This window comes from Gopherus evgoodei, chromosome 13, assembly GCF_007399415.2.
Source record: "Gopherus evgoodei ecotype Sinaloan lineage chromosome 13, rGopEvg1_v1.p, whole genome shotgun sequence".
Classification (NCBI taxonomy): Eukaryota; Metazoa; Chordata; order Testudines; family Testudinidae; genus Gopherus; species Gopherus evgoodei.
In genome coordinates, this window is record NC_044334.1 from 2,885,742 (window position 1) to 2,911,177 (window position 25,436).

The window sequence follows — 25,436 nt, forward strand, 5'->3', positions numbered from 1 at the left end:
AATGCTATTCAGGGCACTGGGAGGCAGCTAGTCAATATTGACAGGGAGCCCGAGGGAATGGCCAGGAATGACAGACTTGGGGGAATGGAACACAGCTCAGAGCAGAGCCGGGTCACAGAGGATTCACGATGAGGGTCACAGGGTCAATTTGCCTGAATTTTCTGAGCTGAAAATATAAAGGAGGGAAGCGTGGGAATGATGTATCTGCATCTCAGGTATGCGTCCATAGCTGCACCGTGCAGCAGCCCCCAAGGAAAGCTGCAGCTCTAGGACTAAGAAGCAGATTAAGCTCTGTCCAAGCTGTCGGAGAGGGGGACGCCCCATCCACAGGGGAGATGGCAAGACACAGCTGCTAGGGCTCACCCAGGAGCTACAAGAAACCAAGAAGTGCCTTGAGAACTGGCTCTATTCCGCTTCACCAGCACGTGAGGAGGAGCAATGCAGAGCAAAAGCAACAAGGCTCAGCATGTTCCCATTGGAGTCCGGAAAGCTGCAATCCCAGACCAGTCAGTGTTTGCTCCTACAACAGCCCCTGCAAATACCATCGTTAGCGTAGCAGTGACCTGGCCTCTCCTTATTCCCAGTGAACGTGCCACACAGCCAGAGTGCTCTCTCGCCAGGGAAGGGACACAGAAGTGAGCTGGGAAGCTCACAGCCATTAGCACTTTGTGCTCGCTCTGAAGGGGGAGGGTGGGGGGATGCTCTTGGGGCCTGTGCCCTGCTCCTCCCCTGGCCCATGGAGAGGACAGGGCTGAGTTCACCCAGGGTTGGTGATGAGAACAGCAGGGGTCTCTAGCCCTGCTCTGCTCTGGTGCCAGCATCAGTCCTAGCCCAGTCAGGCACCCTCCTTGTCGGAGACACAGTAAAGTTGGTTCCTGCCTCCTTCCAGTGGGTGTGATTGTCATGGGTCAGGAAACTCTTAAGAGGCCAAACATAAGCCTGGGTGGAGCATCACTGCCATTACCACCGTGGTCAAGGTCACCCAGCGACAGCCAACTGGAGCCGCGGACCATGTGGTGCCCCACAGCTGGAGGGGGCACTGCCCCAGCGAGGAACACAATGCTGGCAGCAGGCCCAGTCCCCAGGCAGCCTGACGCAGTGCAGGCGGCATGGTAACACCAGGAGAGGAGACGCACTGCTCTCAAGGAGAGCCGAAAGAGCCTGCGCAAACAGAGCGGGGTGTGCACGAGCAACGGGTTGGGATCTGCCCAGGGAGACCTCCCCCACCCCAAGGGCAGCTCAAATTGCAGTGCAACCATCCACCCCTTCTCCGGCTCCGGACTCCCATTGGTAGACAGGACAGACCCCAGTGCCCCAGGAGTAACTCCCTTCCAGTCAGTCCCAGGCTTCGGGAGCGATCAGGCCCGTTGCTTCAGAGGCTCCAGAAAACTGGCCACATCAGCAGGTCCTTCCATTCCTGCTCTGCTCTGGGCTGGGGCAGGCAGCAGTGGCCTGAAGATGCTAACCCTGCTCCAATAGAGCTCTCTACTGGGCAGCCATGACAGGGCCTTTGTTTTCATCTCATTGTCATTATCTGACCCAAGCAGAGAGGTCAGAGTGGACCCAGTGAGATCAAAGCGCGAAGCCTGAGCAACTGGAATCCCTGGGGGTTGGGTGCATAGTCAGTCACATCCCCTGCAAACCCCCCTGCTGTCCCTGCTCAGGTCCCCCTTTCGCTGCAGACGGATACAAGAGCATTGTGGTGCACAGGCAGGCTGGGATCAGCTCCAGGGAGGGAGACACATGCAGCCCGGAGAGCTTCTGCTAACACAAAAAATAAAAAACAAGAAGGCCTGCTGTATGCACGAGCTACTTCTGGGGCCACTCGGCAGCAAAGGAGCCACCAGCTAATTAGCTCTGCCACACCACCTCCATCAGTTAAATAATTCAAGAGGCTGGAGAAAAGCCCGCATGCTGACAGAGAGAGACGAGCTAGCAGCATGCACGGCCCTGCAGCACCTCTGACGGCAGAAGGCATCACAGCACAGAGCAGAATAGTGGCAGGGGAAGCAAAGGCTGCCAGATGAGGACGTGATTGTTGTCATGCAGGGTAGATGGGGACACCGGCAGTGGAGAACAGCCCCTCAGTGTGCAAACACTATCGGCTAGGACTCGGTGGCAGGCAGGTCTAAGGAGGTCCGTCGAAAGGGAAAGGACTCGGAGAACAAGGAGGGCCAGTTCACAACATCCCCTCTGAGTTAGTCCATCGACTCCCTTCCAGTCTCCCTCAGGGTATGTCTACACTATGGGATTATTTCGATTTTACATAAACCGGTTTTGTAAAACAGATTGTATAAAGTCGAGTGCACACGGCCACACTAAGCACATTAATTCAGTGGTGTGCGTCCACGTACCGAGGCTAGCGTCAATTTCTGGAGCGTTGCACTGTGGGTAGCTATCCTGTAGCTATCCCATAGTTCCCGCAGTCTCCCCCGCCCCTTGGAATTCTGGGTTGAGATCCCAATGCATGATGGTGCAAAAACAAGTGTCGCAGGTGATTCTGGGTAAATGTCGTCACTCATTCCTTCCTCCGGGAAAGCAACGGTAGACAATCATTTCGAGCCCTTTTTCCCTGGATTGCCCTGGCAGACGCCATAGCACGGCAACTGTGGAGCCCATTCAGCTTTTTTTTACTGTCACCGTATGTCTACTGGATGTTGCTAACAGACGCGGTACTGCAGTGCTACACAGCAGCATTCATTTGCCTTTGCAAGATAGCAGAGATGGTTATCAGTTGTTCTGTACCATCTGCTGTGTCATTGTAAATTGGCGATGAGCTGACAGTTATCAGTCGCTCTGTACCGTCTGCTGCTGTCATGGGTGCCCCTGGCTGAGGTCGGCCGGGGCCGCAAAGACAAAAATGGGAATGACTCCTGAGTCAATCCCTCCTTTATGGTATCTAAAAATAGAGTCAGTCCTGCCTAGAATATGGGGCAAGTGTACCAGAGAACCAGAGAGCACAGACACTCCATGTCAGATCCCACAGAAATGATGAGCTGCACGCCATTCTAGGGGGTGCCCCTGCAACAACCCCACCCGTTGCTTCCCTGCTCCCCCAGCCCTCCTGGGCTACCATTGCAATGTGCCCCCATTTGTGTGATGAAGTAATAAAGAATGCAGGAATAAGAAACACTGACTTGTTAGTGAGATAAAATGAGGGGGAGGCAGCCTCCAGCTGCTATGATAGTCCAGGCAGGACATTAAACGTTGGGGGGGAGAGGAGCCCAGCATCCCACTGCTATGATAGTCCAGGCAGTACAGAATCTTTTCTTTACACATGAAAGGGAGGGGGCTGATGGAGCTCAGCCCCCAGTTGCTATGATGAGGACTGTTACCAGCCATTCTGTATCATCTACTGGGAATGACCAGGAGTCATTCCTATTTTTACCCAGGTGCCCCCAGCCAGCCTCACCTGAGGCCAGCCAGGAGCACTCACAGGCTGATGACAAGGACGGTTACCAGTCCTACTGCACTGTACCGTCTGCCACCGGGGAAGGGAGGGGAGAGGATGCTGCTGTTCATTGCCCCAGCACCGTGTCCACCAGCAGCATGCAGTAGACATAGGGTGACATTGAAAAAAGCCAACAAATGATTTATTTCCCCTTTCTTTCATGTGGTGGGGGGGGAGTAAATTGATGAGCTATACCCTGAAACACCCAGGACAATGTGTTTGACCCTACAGGCATTGGGAGCTCAGCCAAGAATGCAAATACTTTTCGGAGACGGCTGGAGACTGTGGGATAGCTGGAGTCCTCAGTCCCCCCTCCCTCCCTCCATGAGTGTCCATTTGATTCTTTGGCTTTCTGTTACGCTTGTCACACAGCACTGTGCTGTGGCCTCTGTCTATCATAGCCTGGAGATTTTTTTCAAATGCTTTGGCATTTCGTCTTCTGTAACGGAGCTCTGATAGAACCGATTTTGTCTCTCCATACAGCAATCAGATTCAGTATCTCCCGTACAGTCCATGCGGGAGCTCTTTTTGGATTTGGGACTGCATTGCCACCCGTGCTGATCAAAGCTCCACGCTGGGCAAACAGGAAATGAAAATCAAAATTTCGCAGGTCTTTTCCTGTTTACCTGGCCACTGCATCCAAGTTCAGATTGCTGTCCAGAGCTGTCACAATGGTACACTGTGGGATACCGTCCGGAGGCCAATACCGTCGATTTGCAGCCACACTAACCCTAATCCGATATGGTAATACCGATTTCAGCGCTACTTCTCTTGTTGGGGAGGAGTACAGAAACCGGTTTAAAGAGCCCTTTATATCGATATAAAGGGCCTCGTTGTGTGGATGGGTGCAGCGTTAAATCGGTTTAACACTGCTAAAATTGGTTTAAACATGTAGTGTAGACCAGGCCTCAGACACAGCGTATTCGACTTGTGAGCAGTTTGTTCACGGTGCAGCTCTTTATTTTCCTATCGTTGTGGCTGATCTCACACACAGAGGAGATGCAGTAGCAGCAGATTTCTGTATCCCATTGTGCTACCATAGAAGCAGGCTGGGATACAGAAGTTTATTTATTCAGGGAAAAGGTTGTTTTCTACCAGTTGAAGTGAGAAAGGCACCTCCAATTCATATCCAAAGAGACAAGCTGGGGCAACCAGCTCCAGCCCTCTCTACAACAGAGTTTGTGCCACTAGTTCCATTAAAAACTCCACTTTGCAGAGTTCGCTTCCAGCAGAAAGTGTCAGCTCTGAAATAATTTTGGTTCTTCCTTTTTGGAGAAATTCACAACTTTTCATGTGAAGCCCAGAGCGAGACAGGGAAGTGCCAACGTACAACTGACTGAACGAACAGCTGACGTTCAGAGCAACATTTGGCCAATGATTCATTCACGACATTGCCCTGTTCCTTTGGGCATTTCCAAAGCTGTTTGTTGGCACAGGGTAGAATGGTTCTGAGGCACCAGGGGACCAGCTCCAAGACATAACAGCTCCGTGAGTACATGGGGCAAAACTCAGGAACCCATGACCATTCTACACAAGGAACAACAGGAGGTGTAGAGGATCATGTGCCCGGATTTCCCTGTTTTACTGTTGTTTGTGCCAAAACGTCACAATCAAACATGTGATCAGAGCTGGTCCCTCTGTTCCCTGAGCTTTCATCCACTGCAGCAGAGCACAGGGGGAACCGCTGCAGGGGGCATGAGCCCTGCTACTAACCTGAAGGCTTCACACACTGAGTGGGTCGGACAAAGAAACAGCAACAGTTATTACAGAATCGTGTCCCGACGGCTGGGATGGGAGCTGCCCTGTAAATCTCTCCTGGACAAAGTACTGCAGGGCACCAAGTGGCTAACTAGCCCCTGGAGCCACCAGACAGGACCAAATGGATCTTTTCCCTTCACAAGGTTAATATTGTTTGCTTACTATGCTGGTGGTGGTTACTCACCTCTGCAAATCATGGGCATAGTTTGGAGGGGAAGGCGGGGGGGCATTATCCCCCCCCCAACTGCAAGCTTTGGGCAGGTGCAGAATTTTTCCCCCCACAGCCCCATTGGCCTGACTGGAGCTGCCCCTCCCCAAATATAGAAGACAAACTACCCCTATGTTGCAAACGGTGACAGGCCAGAGAGGCCAAGCATGACAGTGTGGAGAGAGAAACATAAGCAAGTGAAAAGCAAAGGCACCGCTGAGTACGAAACAGTGGATTTGCTAACAATAGGGGACTCCTGGTTGGGACTGATCAGCGACTGTCCTGTCCCCTTTGTTAGGTGCCACCCTGTGACTCCCCCAGCACTTTGCATTCCAGCTGGAAGGGGAAGAGCAAGTATGCAAATAAAGGGAGACATCCCAGCAGGGGCAGGCAGGGAAACCTGACGCAGCCGAATGAGCCAAGTGAGACTCTCCTCCCTCAAGAGCCTTCCTCATGCTAATGATGCTAATTTCTGCTCTCCTCTGAGGCACAGCATTGCACCATCCCTTGGCTCCCACCTCCCCCTTCCTCCAGCTCCTGTGCCTGTTACCACCTCGGTCCCAGCGGGAATGTGCCTTCTCTCCTTCTCTCTGAGAGCCACCCACTCTCCCAGCAGGCCTGTCCCTCCAGCACGCAGCCAAGGGCCCAGCGCCAGCGCCCGCCCCACACAGCACAGCCTGCCATTAAAGGACGTGGCTTAGCTGTGGTAACGGCGCAAAGAGCCGAGGGCCACAGTGGTGCCTCTGCAGTGCTTGCCATCTGCTGTCACACGCTGGGAACACTGAGTCCAGCTGGGGAAGCCAACTGCCTGCAGAGCCACCCGGCAAGAAGAGGCCATTTCTCCTTGGGCACAAGGGATCTGAAGAACTGTGACAAGAGCTGAGTTCATCTCAGTTTACAACAGCCAAGTTAGGCCCAGGAGAGGCAAGAGCCAAGCTGTCGACCCTGCCTGCCCTATGGCCTCCAGCTGCACCCCCTGCACTGGTGTCTTCCTTGGCTGGCCATCGCCTGGCATCAGACTTTGGCTGGGCTCTGCGCTGGGATATACATGCACCCGACAGAAACCCTGTTCCCTTCCCCCACCCCCTTGCAGTCCCAGTCGTGGCTGGGCAGCTCTTTACTCCTCCTGCCGAAGTTGGTGGGGCAGGTGGCTGCAGTGTCGTGTTTCTGGTCCCAATCGCAGGCGCATTGCTGGTGTCTCTTATGAGAAATCCTCCAGCCCCCATGTCAGCCCAGCTTGGTCCTTCTTCTACCCCCCAAGAGGCTATCCCAGCCAGCCCGGCAGCACAGACTGCATGGCCGGAGGGGCCTCAGGACACACCGATCCCCTGACTGCAGAGTCTCCCAGCCCCGGGGAGCCCCTGGGAGGGAGCCCAGCTGGCCTCTTTGGAGCGATTAGTTATTTGCTGTTATTTGTGAAGCACCAACAACATGCTGGATGCTACACAGGGCCTGGGCATTGGGGCAGGCCCCGCCCTGAGGGGCTCACAGCCTGAAAGACGACAGACACTTCCACTGCTTTCATGTCTTATCCCTTCCAAAATGCTGGGCCAGGGAGGGCACCAGGCTGAGGCGGGTTAGTGCATGTTGGTTTCATGGGGTCCGGGCCTGGAAGGTCATTTCTGTCCCAGGGCGCTGCCTGGAGACGCCATGGAAAGCAGAGTGCGAGAATGAAAGCAAACGGGGGAGCCGTTTCCTTGTCCCTTACCCAAAGCTGCTGTCTGGGATGGATGTAGAAACCCCTTCGGTTGTGCATTGGCCTGTCTTGACTCAGAGGACGGTAGAAGCCAGTTTTTCCTGAGCAAGTCAGTGACAGCTCCCAGCAAGCGATGGTTATCTGCTGCAGTCAGACAACTGAAAACTTAATCAGGAATGGAGGTGAGAAATCTCGACTGGCTAATGTTATTGCTAGTATTTGTCTAGCTCCCGTGTCAGATTCGCTGTGTGTCTGGCAGCGCAGCAGTAACACATAAACTGACTCTCCCTTCAGCAGCGTGACAATAAGCAGACAGTGAGCTGGTAAGAACTGTAACCGGGGAATTCTGGCCTCAGCTCTCTCTTAAGAGCCAATCTCCTTCTCACAGAGAAGGACAGCAGGACTGGGGCCAGTTCTAGCAATAATACTCTTGATCCACCCAATTTACTAGGTGATGAAGGACTCTGTGCAAGCAGCCTCTGTGGTTTCATTGTGTGTGTGATATCAGAAGGGTAACAGTCTGATTTTGTTGTGACACACAAAACAGATGTTTTGCTGAATTAAGAAAAACAATCCAAGATAAGAGAATTAAAAGGAGAATGGCTATTTGCAGGCCCCAATGTATTGGCTTTTGCTACAAGATTGCACAGTATATCATCATTGTCATGGCAAATCCCAGCAGGACATAACCTCCCCTTGCAGATCAAATGCCACCTGGATCAATCTCTATGCAGCTCCTTAAGATGGTCTAGTTGGACGTTCAGTCTATGCCTGTCATTGGTGATCTTTTTGCACCACCAGAGCTTCTCTGGCTCACAAAATCCTTGATAAAGTAGTGGCATTCCTTGGTAAATGTGCTTCATCATTCGTTGATCTTCCCGCCTGATAATTTGCCCATACCAAGAAAGCCATCAACACCTACCCAGTTCTAATGGAGACAATGTCCTCAGTGCTTATCTTCTCCTGCCACTTAATGTGAAACAGCTAATAAAGATGACGAGAATCGAAAATGTCAGTCCACTGCTTCTTCAGTGTGCAGGTTTCACTGCTGTGCAATGAATCTGTTAAAACCAAGGCTATGGAGTTCTGCAGCTTCTTCCACAATGACTTGATGACATTCCGACACTGAACCCATTCGGCCTTTGCTTATGCTCTCAGCCAACATGTTGGAGCTAAGAAAAAAGTCAGGCTACAGTTTGAGTCCTCAAATTGCTGTGAGCATCTCCTGATGCACTGGTCCATGGCTTTGGCCCCAGCACTGAGTTGCAGTGGATAGCTTCAGTGACCTAACAATGCTGTTCCTCATCGGATGACAGAGAAAATGAGCCTTCCATCTCTAATGCTTCAGTGGCCATGAACCATTGGGAACAGAAAGCTGTCTTGTAGCTCAGCTCTAATAGGAACTTCTGGTTGAATCAGTCTAGCTTTGGCCCATTAACTGGCTGTTGAAGTCAGAAGTACAGTTTTGTCAGCAGACGCCAATGGTCAGTGCCAAGTTCAGCACCTCTACGAACTGGTACATCCATGCCGGCTGACTGGTTGTTAACAAAGACAAAATTGTGAAACCATCTGGGCTGAACCAGGTGTGCTTGTGACTCCTTTGGGTGATGGAAGAGCAAGACAGCAGTCACCATGTCATTGGCAGACACCATGTCCAGCAGTCACTACTTGTTCCTGTTCTTCTGCCAGCTACCAAACTTCCTAAGTGTACTTGCCCAGGTGCCGTCCCCTTTCCTACCCTCTCGCTGGAAGCAGGGTTTCATTAAGGATCATCTGCTGCTGTTGGTAAACACCATCTGTAGCTTCGTCACTGGCCGTGGTGTAGGTGGGCCTGTACACAGCGGTGATGGTAAGACATGCACAGCCAGTACGCAATCAGATGCTGTTAAGTTGCTCAGTAATCACCCGCCAACCCTGCAATGTCCATCAGGCATAAAGCGAAGGTACAACAGCCACGCCTTGCCAGAGCAACCCCTCAGGGGGCTCAGAACAAAGACTTGTCTGTTCCCAGCTTCCTGGCCAGCACACTCAGAGAGAGCTCAAACATCGATTTTCAGCTGCTTGATGCAAGGATGGCTTGAGCTGTTTCAGACAATGTTCCAGGCACCAATTTGACATTTGCACCAACACTGGGATGGCCCTTCCACAAAGTTTCATAGGTCAATTTTGTCTCAGTAGTGGAGCCAAACTCCTGGACATTTTGGCTTCGAGGATAACTGACCAGATTGTCACAGGTTAAAAACACCCTCACGCCATGAACGTACCTAACCCTCAGGCAAACACCGGAATCCGACTACGATATGTGTTCAGAAGTCAGATCCAAGCACAGCAGCGAATGAGTTCTTAACTCCTGCTGCCCATGTCAGGAACTCAGATACTGAGAGATCGAATGGTGCAGGATATATGCAGAGATAGTGCCTGATCTCTAGCATACCATGACAGTCTGCTCAGCAGCCTCCACACACGCCCCCGCCTCAAGAGACAGAGGGCCACATTCAGAGTAATGTAAGTTAAATCCTCTTTATGCTACTTACATCCATGTGACTGATGGCTAAGGAAGCGTGAGTGGGTGACGATTGCATGCCACGGCAATAGTTGCAGGTGTTAGGAGGTGGATTTTACTGCTGGATGGAATCAGTTTCAACTTAGCCCCTTCTGGCTGCTCAGTGTGTAAATTACACCCACTGAGACTTCAGCCCACTGGGGGTGAGTAGCTGAAGGGGGAGGAGGGCTTCACACCACCTCTGAATGGGACTGTCTGTGTTCCAGTTACCAGAAGAATATTCTGGCATTTTAAGAGCAATTCAAGCTATAGGAATGTGCTGCCTTAATTCTTTTTAGACTATGGGGCTTTCTTGCCATGGTCCCAATTTCTCCTTTACCAGAACAGCTGTCTTGTAGAAATTGCTACTTGTTCATGTAAAAACGCAGCAACAATGTGAAGCAGCTCCCTTCCATTCCCCCGGCTCGCCCCCATCATCCCCCAAAGACCATGTTCTCCATTCTTCCAGATATAGTGCGACCTCACACATGGCACTTCAGCCCCTTCCATCCCAGCCCTTAGCCCCCCAGCCTGCAGGGACAGCAAGGGCCAATGGAATCACGTCGCGTTTACACTGCTGCTGGGAGCCCAGCTTCAGACAGCTCTTTGTCTTTTCCTTTCAGCTGGGGGAAGGCAGCAAGTAAAACCCAAATCCCAAATCCCACCCTCGGTCGCCGGTGACCAGACCGTGGGACACTGTGTTGAACTGGGCCAGGCTGTCAATAGCATCTAGATGGTAATGTCAAATTAAGCAGCATTGGGTGAGGCTGTGGTGACACACAGTGGCCACCCAGAGAATCTGGCTTCCTGAGCAAAGACTGCACAGAACAGTTACCCTACGAAGAGCTTGTAAAGCATCAGACAAAAAGCCAGGGAGCAGGGGGCTGGCTATCCCGACGCCTTGCCCCACACAGCGCTCAGGGCATGTGGGTTAGTTCAGAACATCCTGGGCTGATACTATGTCCAGAAGGAACTCCGGAGGGCATTTATAGCTCTTGCTATTAACAACCCTCTGCACTTCTACAGGCACTGCCACAAGCACCCTGGTGTGGTAGGTAATTAGTATTTTGGTTAAGTCAGTTATCTAAGGCCAATGGCAGACCCAGAATGAGAACCCAGGAGTCCTGATGCCAGACTCCTTGCTTTAGATAACACTGTTGCCAAGAATTTCCTGGATCCTGAATCTATTTGTGGGTCTTAATTCTGCTGTGAAATTCAAATCCCTACACTTTAAGTGGGCAAATGGATTGGTCTGAAAAAAGGCCTTCCCCCTGTTTTATTTAGAAGCTCTATTGCATTTGATAACAGACATACAATAATTAATATACAGAGAGAGACAGAGACATAGAATGAACTGAGACCTCATCCAGAGTGTGAAATATCTCTGTGGAACACAAGCAAGGATGATTCTACATTATTCCCAGGAAAAGCCATGCTTGGGCGCACTTCATGACGGAGCCACTGCAGGGGTTAGTTCTCTCGATTTCATAGTATTATATAATGCAATGTGATTTCATTACTAGGTTAACTGACTGACAGGGCAAAATTCCTCCCTTGTGCAGCCCCTGACATCAATGGCCCAGATGAATCTGGCCTGTCTTCCAACCCTGGCTTGCATATCTATGGCGCTAGCTAGCAGGAAGATGCTCCAGGGTCATTCTAGGGTGGCTTACCCTCTTCCCACTGAAATGCACAAAAACACAGCAGCAACCTAGCTCTCTGAGCCCCATGGCAGGGCTTTCAGGCCCAAACCGTGGCAGGCCAAACACCAGAACAGTCTGAGGGTATCACACAGGCCGGTCAATCTGCAGAGTCCTGGACAAGCTGTGGCCACCGTTCAGGGTTCCTATTGAATTCAGGAGCTCAGACCCTGGAGGGAGTAGCAGTAAGCTCTTAGTTTCCTGTCTTATCCCTGCTGACTGGGGGGTGGGGTTTTGGCTCCCTGCCGTTTATTCTTAATTTTCAGTCACTACTGCCCCGGGGGAGGGGGGAAACTGACCCGACTCTCAGTGCAGGGGGTGGGGGACAGGGCTGCCCAGAGGATTCAGGAGGCCTGGGGTCTTTGGTGGTGGGGGCCCCCACTGCTGAATTGCTGCCGAAGACCCAGAGCGAAAGAAGATCTGGGAGCCCGGGCCCCACGAGAATTTTCCGGGTTCCCCCGTGCAAGTGAAGGACCCCGCTCCAGGGCCCCTGAAAAACTTGCCCTCCCCCCCCAGGCGGCCCTGGTGGGGGGGTGTCCTCTACTCCACACCCTGGACTCTCAGAGGAGCACACGGGCTCTGAGTAGCTCAGAACCAGCAGCCCCCACCAGCACGTCTCCCAGTGCAAATACAGAGAATTATTTCAAGTGTCTTAACTCCCCCCCTCCCCCCGAAAAAGGTGCCTGGCTCGATCGAGTGTTTGAAACTCAAAGCTTTATTCAGCTGCTTCAGCAGCAGCAGCAGAGCAGCGTTCGTCAGGCAGTGGCATGCGGGAGAGCGAGGCCATTGGGAAACAGCAGCAGGTCACATAAAACTGGTTCTGGTTTCGATCTCCTCCGAGCACTCGGGGGGGAGGGGCTTCAGTTGGTGGGGTGAAAGGCCCCTCGCTGATGCCACTGCATATCCCGGATGCGCCTGACGGATTGAATCTGGGGGTGCTGGGCACCAAACTCTGAGCTGTCCTTGTAGTCCCCCTTTTCAAACAGGTACTGGTAGCCTCTGTAGCCGGGGTACTGGTATCCTACCCAGCTGCAAAGGGAAAGCCCAGCCAAGTCAGAGACCGGGAGAACCCAGGCGTCCAGGAAACCCACCCGGGACAGCACCCGGTGTCTCCGCCCACGCAGGCAACCCTGCCCCACTCTGCCCTGTGAGTGGTGAATCGAACTCCATTCCTGGCCTGGCTGGGGCAAGGGGATGTGCTCCGAGGGCCCTCACTAGCACCACTGCATCACCCAGCACTGCCCTCTGCTTCAGGGCCATTAAAGCTTTATTCAAAGCCTCTGAGTGAAAGGGCTTCCTGAGCCCAGAGGAGTCACCGCCGTGGGGCTGACCCAGCACGGGCACTTCCCTCCTGCCCTGCTCCATCCAGCCAGGACACTTGATCCTTGACCTCCGCACAGGCCTCATTGGCCTTAGGAGGCTCCGTGCATCAGGGCGGAAGGTTGTTTATTCTCTAGCCCTATCTTGCAACATGTGTTCTCCTGCTCAGCTCCAGGCCCAGAGCAGAGCGCTGAGCATCAGAGTGGGTGGCTGCAGGACAGAAGCTGTGCCTGGAGTCTAACCACCTAGGTTAGGGTGTTGTTATGGCGACACCTTAAACTGGAGACAATTCGGGCTCTAGGGACAGAATTTGATGCAATCAATGATTCCGTCTCCCAGTTCCTAGATTCCAAGTGCAGGGAAAAGGAGACTCCAGTGCCCAGATCCTAACAGGGTCATGTGGACCTGCCGCCCCAGGTACTTACGTGCCACTTTGTACGCGCACAGATGACACTTTTTCCTGGTAGCCATGAGCATGGAAGCTGGGCACATCATCATCTATGATCTCAATCTTCTTGCCAGTGAAGCTGGGGTTTTCATAGAGGACAATCTTGTGTTCCTGGCTGTCCTGAAGAGAGGAGAGATGAGGGGTCAGTGTTAGCCATGGGGCCAGGCATCTTCCAGGGAAGTTATCAGGGAGTCGGAGAAGTTGGCTGAGGCCTCCAAACAAAACTCAAGTGCACAGAGAGTGGGCCTAGGTCAGCCTAGCCAGGAGAAGCTTTGCCTGCTCACAGGAGGTGGAATGCTGACTGTGAGCAGACTTGTATTGTGATCATCCTTAGCCGTTCGCCAACACACTTCGTTGGTGGCAGGTTGCCCCATAACTGTCCATTCTAGGGGTCCCTCAGACCCTTCCTCTGAAACATCCGGCATTGACTGCTCTCAGAGACATGACACTGGCCTAGATAATGCCTGATCTGACCTGGGAGGACATTTCCTATTTCTATGGACATACAACTTTTCAGTGGAGATCTGTGCACAGGTATATTCACAAATATGGCGACTGAGGGAGCTGCAGGCATTTGAGGACACAATGACTTGCCTTTTTTTAAAGTTCATAACAGCTGGTTTTGTCCAGGATTTTGGCTCCAGCTCTCAATCTCAGAGGACCCCAGAAGAGGCTCATGATCAGGTCTTTGCCTGACCAGATTATACTGACCGGTGTCTGACACAAGTACTCTCACCACTTTGATGGGTCTCAGGGCACCAATGGTGTCGCTCTTCCGGCTGTTGGTCCAGGAATCCCAGCGGGGATACTCGCCCTTTTCAAACACAAACTGCTCCCCTTTGCAGTTTGCCTGTTCGTAGCCAACCCAGCTGGAAAAGAACAAAGTACAAACATTGGAGATAGATGGGCAAGGCACCAGAAACTCCCATTTCTGAACCATCCCCAAGCTCCTCAGCAGACAGCCAGAGAAACGCCCCTTTTGCTGTTTGCCTGGAGGACTCAATTAGCTTCCTGGATATTTATTTAATATACTGAATGTGTCACATTATTCTCGAAATTAACCGCTAAACAGTATTATACTGTTCTGTCACAATGTCAATGTGTGTAAAAATACCTTATTTAAGCTAACCTTAGCTATACTCAACAGGACATTAAAGGATCATATGATGAACACATCTGGTATGTATAAGCAAGCGCTGTAACCAATCTGTATCAGGTACGGAAGCATGACATGGTGTTAGAAGTAAACTAAGAACAGAAACAGACGTAAAACAGCTACCACAGTTGCAAAGCCAAGGAACAAAGATTGCAGGATCTCATCAAGCTGTGGCTCTCCGATGCCCCAGAGAACTTCAGCTTAGACAAACCTTCATAATGGACAGATGAAACAATGTTTTGCAAGATTTTGCATTGCTACCAAATGCCACAAAGAAACTGGAGATATAGAGGTATCTTTTTTAATTTAGAGTATGGGGAAGCAGACAGAGCATATATTTAAATATTTTGACTTTACTATAGACAGTCACAAAGATGACTATGAAAGGGTTCTGGCTATATTTGATGCATACTTTATATGCGGTTTATGAAAGCACATTTTCACCAGAGAATTGAAGAACCAAGGGAAAATGTTGAATATTTTGTAAGAGCTCTGCATACATTGGCTGAAAACTGTGATTTTGGGGAATGCAAAACATGAAAATATCAGAGACAGGCTGGTTATTGGGTTAACAGTTAAAAACCTTTCACAGCAGCTACAACTGACAAGAGTTTTAACCATAGCCCCAGGTATATAGAAAGCAAAGGTGTCTGAGCTGGTGAGACAGCAAAACCAAGAGCAACTTGCCAAACTTGAAAAAAAAGAAGCTACCTTAGAAGCCATTAACAGATGCAGCCTGAGTGCTAAAAACCATTACTATAAGACCCCTGAGGTGAGCAGAGAACATCCAGGCTAAAAGGAACAAATTCCAGTCTACATGCACAAGATGTGGAAAAAGTTGCATCCCAAGAGATGATGCATGTCCAACCAGAGGCACATCATGTAATAAATGCATGAAATATGGACATTTTGACGCTGTTTGCCACACCAAAGCAGTCAGGGAGTTGACTCATTGTTTCTGGGATCTATCACTTGTGATGACACAGAACCTGCCTGGAGATGAAACTGAATATTCATGGCAAGACTATTGACTCAGGAGCTGACATCACAGTCATCTCAAAAGGGACTTACAATCACCTTCAAGCCCTCCCAGAGCTGAAATCACCTGGCTCAGCTCTGACTAGCCCTGGAGGGATTCTGAACTGCATGAGCCAGTTCACCATGGAAACAACATACAAGACAAAAACTTTGCATTCAGAGTATATTGGATCAAAGGATCAAAGACCAACAACTTTCTCAGTGGCGGTGTGGCAGTCATGACAAGCCTCGTGAGAAAGGTGGAAGAAATCAGTGGAATATTTGGAGATACTGGACTTTGGGAAGGAGATCAAATATATATCAACTTCAGAGACAATACTGAGCCATACAGCATACAAACACCTCTGCCAGAGAGACCACTGAAGAGACTAGCTGCAAATATAGGCAAGTTCAGAGGACATCATTTCCTGGTCATTGTGAACTATTATTCCAGCTGTGTAGAAATAATGAACTTGAAATACCTAACATGTCACGGTGTTACCAAGAAACTGAAGTGCACTTGTTCTCTATGTTAAAAGGCTAGTCAGGGATAAGGCTAGGTACAGTACAGCTTGCAATTCTCTGCTTTTTAAGCATTCCAGGCACCTGGGACTCTGCTGATTGGTGCAGCTTGTTCCATATTGTTACTTATGGGCCAAATCCTGGCAGGCACAGTGCATAGGCATCCATCAGAACCAGCACCACCAGCAAGGAGCACGTGTTGGCAGCCAGCCCACTGCATCCTGATTCCCCAAATAACACAAAGCCTGCCCAGCAGCCACACACACACACAACAGGAGCTGTCCCAGGGATCTCCAGAACAGGGATGTTAAGCAGATTTAGAGAGATCCTGTTCCTGACCCACACGTGAGCCCTGTGTATGCTCCTGGCACAGAGAGACAGTGAGCGAGCAAGCTGCCAGCCAGCGGCACTGGGTGCAGAGCTCCACCAGCAGTGGGTGTGCTCCTGTTTTGTAGCCATCACACTGATCTCCATTCGGTGGCCTCTGTTCCCAAGGGCCAGATTTGGGAAGGAGCCTGCTCCCAGTGACTCGGGGAAGGAGCCTGCCCTGTGCAGAGTGTAGCTCCACTTCATTACTCCTGTTCGGGGCGGATATGACTGAACTGTCAGGAGAAAGCAAAGGAGAGGCCTCTCTCTGTGCGGCTCTTTGGTGAGGTTGTTTTTCCGAAGAGACCTCTGTCTTCACAAAGCCCTGCCCGGCTCTAATCCGAGAGAGAGAAGCCGATACCCACCCCAAGCGCACAGGGGGCTTGTATGTAAACGAGGAAAACAGAAGGGTCTGAAGAGCTGTGCAATAGCAGGGCAGTAACGACGGCACATTCCCTGCCCCTGCAAGGGAAGGAAATGGAGTTGTTGGAGCAAGTTTAATGGTGTTGGTAGTTCGGGAGCCCTGGAATTCCTCCTCTCTGATAAGAAGTGAGGGGTCTTTACTGCAGAAGCTCAGTGATATTCAATGGAGTTCCCGCTGCAGGGCAGGAAATCCTGGGCACAGAAGGTGGGATTTTCCAGGCCCTAGAACTTCGCTGGCCCCAGGACTGAGCTTGCCGGAGCAGCAGTCAAGAGACTTACACAAAGAGTTGTGCTGAGAACTGGGTTTTTATCAACTACGTTACGGAGCCTCGTGCCCACTAGCGAGCCGGTATATCAGTCTCACTCTCGCTATGGCTGGCAGCGGGGAGGGGGGGGGAGAGCACAGACAGCTGAAGTCATATGTGCAGCCCCAGGCCACCGACCATAGAGGGAAATGACAAATGATCAGAGCAGGAAGCTACTCGCTGCAAAACACAGAGTAAATTTAGCCAACTACAGCAGGAAAGCCAAGTCTGATTGCTACAATTATACTGCATTTCCTGCATGTGTGCACGCACATGGCAACATGGCCACAGCAGCACAGGGGCACCTCGGGTTAGCTGCCTGAGCAGAAACCTGCCCCAAGCCTCCAGTATGTACTTGGGCACCTAGTGCAAGCAGCCCCCATGCTGTCCGGGTTAGGTTGCTGTTTCTAGCCCACTAGCTTGAGCAGAGCTAGCACATATCTGCCTACCTGCTCCAGCAAGCATGCGCCCAGCCGCGGTGTAGACACACCCTAAGAGACACTTAGCTAAATCCTGGTGTAAAACCAGTGCGAGACCACAGGAGTGAATTTGTTCACGAGGGCACCAATGAGGGCCGAGTCTGGCCCAGCATCTGTCAGGCTGGGAGGTGCTCAGGGGGTCTCTTTCCATACTTCCACTCAGAGGCTCAACTGCTGGGACCTCTCCAGGCTGAGGAAGCCCTGGGGGAGAAGGAGCAGTGGGGCGGGGGACTTCCATTCGGTAACTTACTTCTTCAGTTGATCTTGTTTTACACTGAACAGTTGTTTCTAAGCCACTATCACAACCTCCCCGGCCTGACACACCTACTGGCCCAGACTCACCCACATGCTTTTATTCCCACCGCCCCACGTGCAAGATACGTACGGTCCAGAGTGTACTAGGATGGAGCCAACTTTCTCCATTCCAGCCTCCTTCAAATTGGAACAAGCTGAGTTAAGTTCATGGCAGCGACCTTGGAAATTCTCTTGCTCAAAGACGACAATCTGATACCCAGAGAGAGAGAGGAGAACAGCAGCTTAAAAAGGGGGGGGGGGTGATGCCCTGCCGTCCATCCTGCCCGCGAGCACAGGGGTCAGTGCAGGACTGTTCCCTACAGTATGCTCCCTTGTGATTTCTCTGCATCAGTGTAGGGAGGAGAGACTCTGGCAGCCCCATCAATTCTGTTCACACCCAGGATGGTGGAGGTTAGAGCTGGAAAAGCACCATTTACACCAGTCCATTCAGTCCTTGTCCCTCAGCCACGGCAAGATTCTTTCCTGCATCTTCAAGTGTTTGGCCCAGGCTCCTTTAAAAGGGCTAAGTGACTCCCAGCATGGATACCCATGGATAGCTCTGGATCCATCCTGAACTTTGGTTTCTTCCATTTCTGTGAGTTACAAACTATCCCAAAGAACCTGCTCCTCAGTCTTGGTCCCTGCAGAGTGTTCTATGTCTCTTTGGTATGAGCCTCAGTCATTTGTGTTGCCCTTCTCTGAATTCCCCAACTCGCTCACGTCCTCCTGGCACCAAGGTGCCCCGTGCCGAGCCCGTATTTCACAATGAAATTATCGGCTAGGTCTGGGTTTTCAATTTGCCTGAGCCTCCTCAACAATTTGCTTTCAAGTCACAGATCTAACTCACTCCAACTGGGCAACCTTTCCTTCCCAATGCAATTCAAGCCCCCGCGAAATAAACAGGGGCTTAGGGATGGGTGTTACATATTAACCCATCATCCAGCGAGCCAGGCTCTGTCGGCTCAGCACAGGTTTGTGGGTCAGTGGAGCAGAGAGAGGAAAATCTGTTGTATCTGCACCCAAAACAGGATGAAGGCTGAGTCAGCTCCACTGAAGTCAATGGCAGCCTTTCCAGCCACTTCTGCAGGGGGTGGATCAGGCCCCGAATGAGGGGAAGGTACCCGTCGACTTGAGCAGGATTGTCGCCCTGATGTCACAGAGTTCACAAACGAAGTCTCTGGGTCCCAAGATGAGGGTAATGTGAGGTCAGGGCTTTCCCCCTCCCACATACAGGACTCGATCTAACACATGAGGTCCCACCTTTTCTAAGATGCACTTAGACACTGGCGGTTGGCCTGTGCAGCTGACTCGGGCTAAGGGCTGTATAATGGCGGTGTAGACATTTGGGGTCAGGCCAGAGCCCAATCTCTAGGACCCTGTGAGCTGGGAGGCTCCAGGAGCCGGGGCCTCAAAGGTAAACACCAAACGCCCCCAGGAGACTTGCACTAAAATCACAAGAATTAGCAACGCTGAACAGTTCTGACATCCCCTCCCAGCCCCCCTGAAAATCTCCCTCCCTGGTGTTTCTCCTGGGGCTGACAAGTCAGATCCATCAGGGTACAGATCAAAGGATATGTCCGGGCTCCAGGAGAGCTAATCTTGGGGCACAGTCTCATTTCCTTACATACGGCAGGTTTAGGGATTACGTTTGCAAAGCCCTGTGGCTGTTCGTGCAGAGGCTTTGGCTGATTCTAGGATAATTTGCAGGATTCATAGAGTTTCCCTTGGGAGGCCCCCCCCCTTAGGAATGGCTGTTCAATATGTCACTTGCTCTCATGCTTTACTATGAGGCCCCAACAACACGGGGAAGGCTTGGAAAGCTGCTTACTACTGAACTGGGAGCAGCTGGAGTGGGGATCCTCTTTGTTTTGTCCCACAGCTCTGGATTCTTGCATCCTGGAGGAGAGCCTCGGGGTGGTGAGGAGGTGATGGTGTTTCGTGCTGCCATGCATGCTAAGCAGCCGCTTATGGGATGGCACTGGGGCTCAGAGATCTCTGCCTAGCCTCCCAGCTGCAAGGTCACTACAACATTCCTAGCTGCTATATGAAAGGCAGAGGGGATTTTTAGGTACAAGGGCAAGCAGCTGCTGCCTAGGGGGAAGACGTTCTAAGCAGCTCGGCCATTCATATTCCAGCCTGGTCCCTCAAAGAGAGGAGAGCGCCTCCTGGCATGCACGGAATTGGGGGAATGGATCCGCGCCCGCACACTCGTTTATGTTTCTTGGGACCATATGGCGGTGCGCAGAGCACTCACTGCACAGCGTTAAGAGAAGCACATACTGACCTTGGAGCTGGTTTGCTGTTGCTTAGAGGCTGGCATCTGAGGGTCTGACGCCATTGTGAAGCTGAGAGCCTGAGTGGGAAATTTAGACAGTTAAACGTTGGGCTTGATCATTATAACCGGAATTCTGGTTGGGTTCGTACACCTGCACACATCCCCCCCAGCCCAGTGCTCCCTTCACTTGATTGGCCAATAAACGCAGGAGGAACCCACTGGAACTACCAACCCTGGGGGGTTCTAAGCACGGTTTCCCTTGAATCCAGGTGGAGCAGGACCAGCGGTGTGGGGTCCCCTTCACCCATCTGAACTGGGAAGAAGTCCCTAGTGCTGGAATTTGTGCTAAAGCTCTGGGTTGGCCTAGAATACAATGATTCATCCGCTGCGGGGAGAGAGACCACACAAACCAGCTGCAAAGGGATCGCGATGGGAGCAAAAGCTACAAACTGTGGCTCTCTGGACACTATGGAAAGGCAGGAGGCAAGTGCCTGTTATATCGTTGGTTCTTTATAAACATAATTAGCACTTGCCCAACAACGGCAAGTGTTCTAACCCAACCCGCCTTCAAGTCACAAGGGCAGGGCAGTGGGACACCGGTGCGGGGATGGGAGTGGACTGGCTTTGCCCTGTAGGACTCTCCAGCCTTTGTACCACATCAGCCAGAGTCCTGTATTCTTCAGACATGAGTCTCTGGCTCCATGGCAGAGTAAGGAAGGCGACAGTCTGTGCGCTGACGTGCTATGGTTTGGGGCCAAAACCCCATCCAGGTGCATCTTGCACCATCAAGCATTACAAGTCTCCATTGGATTCAGCTGGGACTTCAGCTGCTGGCCAGTCTTACGCAGGCAAACTCCCAGTGAAATCAAAGGGAATGGACTTGCAGTTGGCCTGAAGAAAGCTTGCATGAGACCCTTCGAATTTTGGCCCAAACAATATTAACAGCAATGCAGGAGGGGCAAGGCCCATGGGCTTTGCCTAAACATTTAGAGGCTTGGCTAATGCAGTTAAAGTTTCCGAAGCTTTTTCCGCCACCCACCTCAGCAATTTAAACCCCAGGGAGATCCTAACCCGCAGGGCAGCCGGGACTGCGTGTCCCCTGCTTCCCCAGCTGGCACCAATGCTGCTGCAGATGGTGTGTGGCGCACAGAATCGCTGTGCAGGATGGAGCGGCAGTGCCTCCTTCTCTGCCCCGCCCAGCACAGTCTCCCCGGAAAGGAACTCATGCCCAGTAATGGTCAAACATGAGGAATTTTCAAAGCCATCACATTTGAGTAGGCTCGAAGTTACATGAAACAAGTGATACCTGCGAAAATTCAACTCAATAAGGCTCAGGCTCCTGACCAGTCATGAAATCACGGTCGCTGTATGCGATCAAAACATTGGTATCCTCTCTTATTCACCCTCCTGGACGTACACCCTCGTACATTGCTGGGCATCTCTTTATTGCATTCATGCTACGGACGGCAGGTTAGGCTTCAGACTGTGCGGCTTTGGATTGCAGTGGAAACAAATCCAAAACCAAAAGAAGGACAATAAATAGAAAATTCTTACCAGTTATACCAGTACCCTCTTGAGCCAGTGAAGGGGCTGGGGCTGAGCGGCAGAATTTATACCGTGCCTCAGTAGAATGGTGCCAAAACGATTTACAAAGCAGTTAAAGCATGATACAAAGGGAGAATGCTGGATAAAAGCTCCATGAAAACCAAGGTCAGCTGATCCTCAGCAGCCATTGTCTCAGTAAACCCCCAGCTGTAGAATTATTTCATTAGCTTTCACATTTGGAGCTGCCTGCTTTGTTGGGCGTGTTGGCCAGGAGATTTAGCATTTGCTTGCATCAGCTGAATGCAGGCCAGGCCCTAGACCCTCGCTTTCAAAGAATGCAACAGCCAGCCCTGCTTCAGGATTGTTGGAGCCAGAGACTTTATCCCAGTAACGAACTAACGTTCCCGCCCCACAGTTAGAAGTACAAAAATTGCTGAAGTCGGCTGGCTGCGTGCACAATAAAGAGCTGGGCCTTTCAAACAAACAGTAAATGTCTACTGTTGCCAACGTCATTAATTTCAGCAGAAAGAGAAAGCTGTGTATGTAATGCTTTAAACACAGCGCCGAGACCACATTTCGCTCACGCGAGTGGGGCAGAGATGGCTGTGGCATGCTGTGTGTTAGGACAAAGAGGAGACTGACGTGTAGAGCTAGTACTTTCCAGTGCTTTCTGTGCCAGGATGCAAAACAAAGCCACAGAGCAGATTCTAATCTCAGTGACACTGGTGTAAATCTGGAGTAGCACCAGTGAGTCACACGGCTACAGGACCACTGTGTAAGGAAGATTAGAATCGGGTCTGCAGAATACAGGTGGCTTTCCCTTCTGCCTCAGAGGGGCTGCGTTTCAGCAGTGTTAGAGCCATACAGTTGGTGAAACACACTGGGATTCTTCAGGACTGAAGGCCCTACAGCAAAGTATATTCCAGCAGCTGCCCCTTGTAATGCCACTGTACAGCTGATTTCTTTTAAAAAACACTTCTTATAACTAACCGGCCTAGGAAACATAGTAACTATGCCTCATGCTGGGTAACAGGATCTTCGTTTTCTCTGTCCTTCTTAGCTTCTGACTACAGCCTAGCAACTCCCGAAGTTCAGCATCTCTGCATGGAGCCAAGGCGATGGGTCAGTGGAAATAAACACGTCCATGCAAGCACCCCGAACAAAGAGAGAGCCCAGCAATTGCATGCACACGTCAGCCTGGAAGGGCTGGCGGGAAAGCTGCCTTTGTTTGGATACAAGTCGCCAGTGAGCAAAAACAGTGTCGGTGCTGGGAACAGAAACTTCTCAGGGATTCCATCTAGAACCCAACGCCCTGAATCCCGTCTCTACCACCAACGTGACTGAGTTATGCCAGCATAAGACTTATGAGCAAGAAAAGAGGCAGCTCCCTGCCCCTTGTGCCCTAGCCACCCAGTGAGAAAAATCCCTACGGTAGGAGCTCGGTGCTGCCCTTTGTGCCACGGGAGAAGTGGGCCGGAAGGCTATCAGAGGGTTTGCACAGCAGCCAACAGTGTCAGTGGTATTGCCACTAAACTGGGTGCGGGGTGGGTGGGAACTAGCGTGATGTGGTTTAAATATCTGGTAACTCATGAACTGCCTGGGCTAGCAAGACACGTCCCAGGACAGACAGGTCATTTTTGACCATCTTTTTAATGGCTCATGCCATGGACAGTCAAATATGTGGGGAATAAGAAATGGGGAGGAAGCAGGGCTTAATTTGTAAGGAAAGAGGTGCCCAGGCTCAAGCAATTCTTTTACTTTAGTAAGTGGTGCAGCAAGCCTGGAGGCGCCGAGGCCCTGAACCGCCCAGCCTGGAGGCGCCGAGGCCCTGAACCGCCCAGCCTGGAGGCGCCGGGGCCCTCAACCGCCCAGCCTGGAGGTGCCAGGGCCCTGAACTGCCCGGCCCGGAGGTGCTGAGGCTCAGCCCTGACACAAATTAAGCATGGGGAGGAAGGAAACACAGGATAAAGAGACTGATATTGTAGCAGAGTTTTGCGCTGCAACATCATTCAAAACACGTCAGAGCCTTTTGTTGCCCTGTGTGGTCGCCCTTCATCTCCACAAGGGTGCAAGATAGTAATTTGCTTTCCTGTTTCTCTCAGGGGCAGGAAATCAATCTGCTTATTAGTCTAGCAGATCCTCATGCAAGCTCAGGGCTAAGAACTTGGGGACAAGCTAAGCAGTGAAGGCAGGTGACTAGCAGGCCTGTGGAATTGTTACCGGCTCTGGATGAAACCCCTTCCTCCTTTGGGTCTCTCCCCAGCCCCTAGGTGAGTCACATTGCTGTAGCCTGGGTCTGTTCAATGCAATCTGTGGCCCCCGGAAAGAATCTGCTTTGCACAGGAGACGTGGGTCTCCTGGCAGTCAGAGGAGACGTGCCCTCCTGCTAGAGAGAGGTCGCTGTCGTTAAATCAAGCCTGGGTGAGTTAGCGACGGTGCCACATGTCGTCCCGCGTGGCGCTGGCGGTTTCCATGCTAGGCTGGCTGCTGCCCCGCAGGCTGGTCACGGATGTGATGCTGCGAGGTGCCACGTTGCGCTCCATGCGCATCAAGGCTGCTCAGCGCCTCTCGGGCTTCACCCGCCCTCTCGTCAGGCTAGAAATGTGGGGTGGAGAACCCTGCCAGGTGAGGCTGTTGCCTGGCAACCTCTAGCTCCAGTGAAATTGCCCATTTCGGAGGAACCAGAACAGCCCTCAACAAGTTACCATTTCGGGTGGCTTTGCCTTGGGCTGACTCAGGCGGCAGGCTCCTCCTCCTACTGCCAGTGCACGGAGCCGCCCAGCTGTTAGAAGAGAGATGAATTGCGAGCCTGTGCCACATCTCAGGGGAAAGTGCCCACTCTGCCATCCCCTCTCTCCTTCTGAGGGACTCCGCCGCCAGCCAGCTGGACGCGTCTCTCCAAAGGGAGCTCCCTGCTCTGAAAGGTGGGGCCACGACCCTGCTGCAGCCAGTGTGTGACGGGCTCCCCCCAGGGTGCAACTTGGAACGGGGGTATCACTGAGCCTGCCTGATCCACCAGCCTGGGTTCCTTTTACACTGCGCTGCTAAAGCAGGCCAGCCAAGCCCTCCCTCAGGTGTCAGACTGCACTTTACCAGCACACAGGGACACACCCAGCTGCAGAAACACACAGACTTTGAAACCAGCTCTGTGTGGGAAGAGCACAGCACTCAGGTGCACACTCCCTCTGGAGTGTAAACCCAAAATTGTATCGTCTTGCACTGCACAGAGAACTGCACAGCATAAGCTCTTGAAATTCACCCCTTCCTCAATGTGGAGGAAGGTATGCACAGCTTCCCCCTCCCCTGGTATGAATTCCACAAACTGGTTTTAGAGGAAAAAACAAGTTTTTGTTTCTTAGTTGTTTACAGCAGTCATCTTGGTTGAGGATTCAGTGAAGAACAAACCCTGATTATGTCACTCCCCTGCCTTAAATAGGTTTTACATATGGCCAGAATCCTTTGTCTTCCAACGTGGTTCCCAGCATTGGTCAGTGGGAAAGTACTAGTATTATTCATGGAATCCAGTATCAAGTGACTTGCCTACATGATCTTGCAGCCATAAATCAAAGGCTGTTTGCAGTGTCCCCAAGAAGGCTTTCCAAGAGGTGGGAGATTAGCATAGTCAAAGACCTATTGTTTTCCCTAGTGGCCCGTCCAACCAGCAATCTAGACTGATTGTACACGGTCTAGTGGGCATTTTCCAAGTGCAAACACATTTGTAATAGCTGCAAGGACAATATTCCTAACTTCAGATACAAAAATGATACATGTGTACAAATAGGATGATCATATTCAGTAAATCAGCCTTTCCAATGATACCTCACATGACCCATCTTGCATAAAACATGGCTTAGTTATGCCATAATCATATTATAACAATATCTCTGAAGAATATGGGGTGTGATGCCACACGGTGCTCACAGAGTAACAG

At 51.5% G+C, this 25,436-nt stretch overlaps 1 protein-coding gene across 1 annotated transcript; it reads right to left on the reverse strand.

Moving 5' to 3' along the window:
- Positions 1 to 12,052: 12,052 nt before the first annotated feature.
- CRYBB2 (crystallin beta B2) lies at positions 12,053 to 21,614 on the reverse strand. The gene is made up of 6 exons (XM_030582979.1): positions 21,515 to 21,614; positions 19,970 to 20,038; positions 17,777 to 17,895; positions 13,860 to 13,992; positions 13,101 to 13,243; positions 12,053 to 12,384 (listed from the first exon to the last, which is right to left on the reverse strand). Exons 2-6 carry the CDS (start codon positions 20,021 to 20,023, stop codon positions 12,216 to 12,218), a joined length of 618 nt encoding a protein of 205 aa, XP_030438839.1. The 5' UTR covers positions 20,024 to 20,038; positions 21,515 to 21,614; the 3' UTR covers positions 12,053 to 12,215.
- Positions 21,615 to 25,436: the final 3,822 nt, after the last annotated feature.

Excerpts from the sequence above, each read along its gene's own strand:
- CRYBB2 (XM_030582979.1), bottom strand. The coding sequence starts at position 20,023 with ATGGCGTCAGACCCTCAGATGCCAGCCTCTAAGCAACAGCAAACCAGC. Across the intron at positions 13,244-13,859 it reads CCCTGAGACCCATCAAAGTG|GACAGCCAGGAACACAAGAT; the intron begins GTGAGAGTACTT and ends TCCTCTCTTCAG. Across the intron at positions 12,385-13,100 it reads GTGCGCGTACAAAGTGGCAC|CTGGGTAGGATACCAGTACC; the intron begins GTAAGTACCTGG and ends TTCCCTTTGCAG.